We start from the raw sequence: 6912 nt of genomic DNA on the forward strand, positions 1-6912 counted from the left end.
AAATTATTTTATAGTTTTTAGTTTGATGTGCTTGAAAAGCGTGTTTTTTAGTTTTTTTAAACTATATTTTATTTAAATTCAGGCGGCAAAAAGTCTGTTTCATTTTTGCTTTCGTTTTCTTATAAAGTTATTACTCTGTCCGCAGTGTGTATTGTATTGTATTCCTTTTTTAAATTTAGGCGGCAAAAAGTCTGTTTTATTTTTTCTTTCGTTTTTCAAATGAAGTTATTACTCTGTCCGCAGTATGGAAGACAGCACATCGAGGTGGCGAAGCGGCTGCAGAGGCACGACAGCTCCGACGAGGACGAGGAGCCGCCGGCGCAGGACAAGCCGCCTTCGGCGCTGGTGAAGGAGAACGGCGTGAACGGTCGGTAGCCAAGTGCAGTCCGAAAGAAGTAGAAAATTACAGACATAAGACTTTCGCTTCGTGTGAATGGTCATAATTGTTAACTATTAAGGATCAATGATTTTTAACCAATAAGGCAAATGATTTTGGTACCTAAATATGTATGTCGAAAGGAGGAGGGGGGGGGGGAGCAGAATGTTGACATATTATCTTTGCGTATTCTGCGTTCTTTCGAGGGTAGATTAGTATTTGTTGTCATTTTGTACACAACAGCGAAAGGAGCAAAACCCGCATCCTGAACGAAGTTTTCTCTATTTTTTTTTTTCGGATCCTCGAAGGCTCAAAGCAAACAAATTGATAGGAATCTTCTCTCTCCTTCAAAATCGAGTGGATTTTCAATATGCCTGATATTATGACACCTTTTTTTTTCTTTTCTTATTTCATTCCTTTTATATATGGTGATATGGCCCATATCCTTTTCCTTACCCTTCCCAGTCCTTTCCTTTATTCCTATCGCCAATCCTTCCGTAATCCCTTTCCAAAAAGTCGGCAATCCATTTGTAGAGGCGTAAGGTCTGTAATGGACCTTATGCCTCTCCAAATGTTCATGGGCGGTGGTAGCGCTTACCATCAGGCGTCCCACCAGCTCCATTGCCGACTGTAACATAAAAAAAAAAAAAAAAAAAAAAAAAAATTCAATTAAGCCATTCACTTCTTCAACAAGCACATTTGTATCGTCATTCAGTGGCGTAGTTATCATGGGGCCAGGTGGTGTGCACCAGTGCACCAGGGCCCCGGAGCTCAGGGGGCCCTCTAACCTCAGCTTTGAAAGAGGGAAGGAGGGCCCGATTCTTTCCCTATGCACCAGAGCCCTTGTCCCCCTAGTTACGCCACTGTCGTCATTCCGAAGTATAATCCCATTTATAACAATTTCTATCGGACATCAAAGACTCGGTGGGTACGCCATCAAGATTGCGTGTCGTGCAAACCTCTCGTGAGATACACAGCGGTAAGCAGCAATTTTGAAATATCCGCCGACCGTACAAGTGACCGTACAGGTGAAGTGTCTATAGTACCTACGTAATGGGTGTTATATAAAATGCTAACGCTGCCGTGTTTTGCGTTATCGCTGCGCTCGCGACTTCATTTGCGTAGTGTTTTGGAACGCTCGACGGAAACCGGCCTCCGGCAATTGGGTCGGGAGTTGCCCTTTAACGATGAAAGATGGTAGAGCTCGTGTTGATCAGCACATGGGCTTCTTTTTGCCCGGGTTCTGCGCGAGTGACGCCGCGCGATATAGCTAGTTGTTAATGTCTATTACCCGATTTTACTTTAGTCGTGATTTTGACTCCCTCTAGACGGCCAGATCTCATTGAAACTTGGTAGATTTATATAGGACAGATGACAATACAATCATTTGATACAATTATTTTAGTTCGGATTTCTATAAAAGCGTGTTTTTTAGTTTTTTTGAAACTATGTATTATTTTGTTTGTCACTTTCAGCCGTCGGTTTTGCTCGCGTAGACAACAATTTCATTTTCTACTTTCGAAGAAGAGTATGAGATTTTTTATTACTATTTAGGACTAGCTGCGCCCCGCGGTTTCACCCGTGTAGGTCCATATCCCGTAGGAATATCGGGACAAAAAGTTGTCTATATGTTATTCCAATTGCCCAGCTGTCTACGTACCAAATTTGCATTGCAATCGGTTCAGTAGTTTTTGCGTGAGCAACAAACGCACACACATCCTTACAAACTTCCGCATTTATAATATTAGTAGGATGAGAAGGTACGTCATAGGAACGGATTATTTAAAACCAAACTCATTTAAAAGCCATCCATTTATTTAACTTTAAAAAGACCTATCCAATCGTATTCTTTTAATGTAATGTAATTTTACTAAACACACACACACACACACACACACAAATTAGGTGTGCTTATCTAAAAGCATGCAGACTGCATTTAAATTACGCTTAATTTTGTTTATCAGGTGTGCACCGACGGTTCAAACAACCCAGTTCTATTACTCGTTTCGTATTTATTCTAGACAAGAAATGTGTTGTTTTTTTGCAATTTTATATATATGTTAATCAGTGTTTCTAGAGAGGTAAGAAACATTTGCCTAGACGGCTGTGGGAAGGGAAATAAAAGAGAATTTAATTTTTTACCGACTTCAAAAAAAGGAGGAGGGTTCTCAAACAAATCTACAATTTTTTTTTTCTGTGTTTATCATATTCTCATTCTAGGCGAAACTATTTTGATAATTTTTTATTCATTTGAAAACTGGTGCCTCCCGTGCGGTCCCATCGCATAATGTCGTCTGGCCCAGTTCTGAAAATTTAAGGGCGGCTTCATCATTAATTATTATTGGCTAGCTGCGCCCCGCGGTTTCACCCTCATAAGTCCGTATCCCGTAGGAAAATCGGAATAAGAAGTAGTCTATATGTTAATCCAGTTGTCCAGCTGTCTACGTACTAAATTTCATTGCAATCGATTCAGTAGTTTTATTTGTGTGAAAGAGCATTTTCGCATTTATAATATTAGTAGGATTAGTAGGACTAGTAGGATAGGATAGCATAGGATTACAATAAGGTGACTGCTGACCGTAGTATACGCTTGCACGTACACTTGACTTGTAATGAACGGAAGCGTATGAGAGACTTCGCACTGCTCGCGTAACGTAACCTCTCGCCATAACATGAACCTCTACACGCTGAATGAACAACGTTTCTTAAGATTGTACAATCGTATCTCGTCAGGTTTAGCTGGGCTGTTAGGATTCCACATCGGGGAACGTATACTAACCAGCTCCCGTGATCGCTTCACTAAAGCGGCTCGTTAGAACACAGTGGGGTATTAGTCGGAAGGAATCCGACATAACCCCACTAAAAAAAACAAGGGATTCTAGGTCCTCGATTTACGCTATCCTATGTATACGTAACCTGTTCGCTTATATTGTTACAGGTACTAAGATGACGGTCATAGAACGGCAGGAGATACTCGGCCCGTCGCCGGAGCTCAACTACAAGAGGAGCAAGAGCCAGGAGCGGCTGCCGAACGGGCTGCTGAGCGTGGAGACCAAGCCGGAGGTGAGCTAGCCCCCTCCCCACCCCTCCTCCATTCCTCCCCTCCCGCCTCGCCACACCTCGCCCACACTCTGTCATCTTAATCGCTGTTGTTCAGATAGCCGTGGTCATGTACACTGTTGTCATCATGATTGTCGTCAGTATCATAATTAATAGTCTCATCATGATCATTGGGCTCATTATCAAAAAAATGTACTTCTTGGATTTCCAAAGATGAGGTTAGGTTAGGATAAATTTTATGAATTTGCATACGCGTGTCTCACCACCTTTTCATTAAAGCAAAAAACCTGTTATGGATAGCTCCCCTACTTAATTTTTTTTTAATTTATGGTCTAATTTTTAAACGTTCAGTAATGGTGTGGTCAATGTGGAAATGGTGTGATTAATGTGGATATTTATGTGGATAATAATGATTTCAGAACAACCTCGAGGTGCACGTGTTCCACTGCCTCGACCTGGTGAAGGCCGGGATGGAGTCCATCATCGAGGACCAGGTGACGTCCGTCTTCGAGGCGGAGGAGCTGAGGAGCTGGAACCTGCTCACCAGAACGAACAGGTGATGATTTATTTATTTATTCGTCGATTGGTTGTGTTGACAGATATGGGAGGAAGGGGGGTCGCCTGAGAACATGCTCTCTGTGAGCATATAACTCCAACATACGTGCTTAGGTTCCCTTTTTAACCGACTGCAAAAAAAGGAGTAGTTTTTCAATTCGGCTGTATATTTTTTTTTTGTTTTTTTTTTACGTCGGAACTTACGTTTGGGTGAAGCGATTTTAGTGATTCTTGCCTTGATTGAGAAAGCTGATGAGATCCGTGTGGTTTAATTTACATTAAAATTGATGTTTTTGTTTTGTGACAATTTGAAAGCGATTAAGTGTTGTGTTAGAAATGATGATATGTATATGAAAGGATTACATTTAAATTTTATTCAAATAAGTTAATAATGTTAAAATATTCAAATGTAAAATAAACAATTCGCATGTAAAAAAACGCGAATTTAAATTAATCAAGTGAAAATGATAAATTTTTTTTCCTCGCAAAAACACATTGATTATGTTTTACATTGTTTAAATCTCGATGGAATCGGAAAACATAGTGTGCAAATAATTAATGAATATTTAACAATATTACACAATGTTGTCCGCGGCTTCACACGCGTTTAATTCGGGACAGTTTAATAGATGTTATTACACATATAAACCTTCCTCTTGAATCACTATATCTAAAAAAAAAGGTGTGTGTGCGATTCACACATGATAGAAGTGAAACTTCAATAAATCGTCAAAAGAATGAATAAAATAGTATGTATATTTCTGTCTCATTCTTTGCCGGCTTCATTCTACACATTTTTGTATTTCTGTCTCTTACCTGTCGTTTTTCCGTTGCATCAGGTTTGAAATCACAACGATTCTAAAGAAGTTTCACTTCAAAAAAGCAATCAAAATCCGTTGCGTAGTGTTAAAGATTTAAAAGCATACATAGGGACAGACAGAGAGAGCGACTTTGATTCATACTCGGTACAAAGGACGGATGAATGTCCCCTATGACACGGGTCATCGCCTAGCATAGGGGACATTGTTCAAAATATATCACTTGAATTTTTTTCACTTTTAAATGTACCCACTTTATTGTTATGTATCTATGTAAGTTAATTAAAATTTCATGTACATGTGTTTTTTGTTGTCAATTAAAATAATATTATTATTATCCTACTTCCTACTATCCTACTAATCCTATCCTACTAATATTATAAATGCGAAAGTTTGTAAGGATGTGTGTGTGTGTGTGTGTTTGTCGCTCTTTCACACAAAAACTACTGAACCGGATGCAATGAAATTTGGTACGTGACAGACAGCTGAACAATTGGAATAACATATAGGCAACTTTTTATCCCGTTATTCCTACGGGATACGGACTTGCGCAGGTGAAACCGCGGGGCGCAGCTAGTCTTATAAATGCAAAAGTTTGCAAGGATGTGTGTGTGTTTGTCGCTCTTTCACGCAAAAACTACTGAACCGGTTGCAATGAAATTTGTTACGTAGACAGCTGAACAATTGGAATAACATATAGGCAACTTTTCATCCCGTTATTCCTACGGGATAAGGACTTACGCGGATGAAACCGCCGGGCGCAGCTAGTTATACTATATAGTGATTATTCATGATTTCTCTTTAATATGCAAATAGTTTTTTTATTAACAAAAATGCTGCAAAATGAGATATTTTTCGTAATTTAATTAACATCAAGAAATTATTTAAAAGATATTTAACCGCGGGCCTGTGACACGAGAATTTTATATATTAGATTATAAAGCTGAAGAGATTGTTTGTTTGTTTGACCGCACTAATCTCAGGTACTACTGGTCCGACTTGAACAATTCTTTCAGTGTTAGATAGTCCATTTATTGAAGAAGGCTATAGGCTATATATGTACCGCGGGCGAAGCCGTGGCGGACCGCTAGTCTCTTATATATTAAAAACTATTTCATCACAAGTTTTTATTGTGGTTTTTTTTTTTTTCAACAGGCAATACGAATTTCTCACGTGGCGCCTCACCATCATATGGGTGATGGGTTTCATAGTGCGCTACTTCTTCCTGCTACCGCTGAGGATACTCATATTCGTCATAGGGGTGAGTAGCACAGTAGCATATCGTAGTGGCAGATAGATAGTAAAAGATCCAAGTGATTTTTGTGTTAGGGTTTTTTTTTTCGTTTTTAAGTGTGCAGGATTGTACCTCCTGTGATTGATGTTATAAACGCGAACGTTTGTAAGTGTGGATGGATGTATGTATGGATGTTTGTTACTCTTTCACGGGAAAACAGTTTAACTTTTCTATATAGTCTACTAGCTGCGCCCCGCGGTTACACCCGGATAAAAAGTTGCCTATAGTATGTTATTCCAGTTATCCAGCTGTCTACGTACCGAATTTAATTACACCCGGTTCAGTAGTTTTTGCGTGAAAGAGCAACAAACACACACACATCCTTACAAATTTTCGCATTTATAATATTAGTAATCCTACTAATCCTAGTAGGATTAAGTAAACCAAATTAAACTGTGAAATGGCAATTCAGTGTGATATTATATTTTAGTTTAATACTTTTCTTGTGCCCCCCTCTACCAACTTTCCCAGTGATTTTGAGTTTTGTTCTTACCCGTATTATGTATTTTTAATCTGCCCCCCTTTGCGTGCAATGTTTTAAATTCGCATTCATCCCACTAATGTCTCCCTTATATTACTTTAGCTTTTGCCGGCGGCTTCGCACGTGTTAAATATCGGAGTAGTTTGTTTAATAGATGTTATTATACATGTAAACCTTCCTCTTGAATCACTCTATCTATCTCTAAAAAAAACACACATACAAACTTACACACATGTATGGAGACATACACGCATACATATATACTTAGTCTGGCCATAAATACTGTTACACTTAATTATAAAAAAATATTACATTTGAATTTCGAATC

The 6912-nt window shown here is 39.0% G+C and overlaps 1 protein-coding gene across 1 annotated transcript in view; it reads left to right on the forward strand.

Moving 5' to 3' along the window:
- The window catches only part of LOC119838882 (glycerol-3-phosphate acyltransferase 4-like), a 27819-nt gene that overhangs the window by 13468 nt on the left and 7439 nt on the right, over positions 1 to 6912 (forward strand). The window contains exons 2-5 of the mRNA XM_038365025.1: positions 244 to 367; positions 3315 to 3439; positions 3856 to 3992; positions 5965 to 6070. Coding sequence (XP_038220953.1) covers positions 244 to 367; positions 3315 to 3439; positions 3856 to 3992; positions 5965 to 6070 — 492 coding nt within the window. The remainder of the gene's footprint in view (positions 1 to 243; positions 368 to 3314; positions 3440 to 3855; positions 3993 to 5964; positions 6071 to 6912) is intronic.

This window comes from Zerene cesonia, unplaced genomic scaffold (genome assembly GCF_012273895.1).
Source record: "Zerene cesonia ecotype Mississippi unplaced genomic scaffold, Zerene_cesonia_1.1 Zces_u006, whole genome shotgun sequence".
NCBI lineage: Eukaryota > Metazoa > Arthropoda > Insecta > Lepidoptera > Pieridae > Zerene > Zerene cesonia.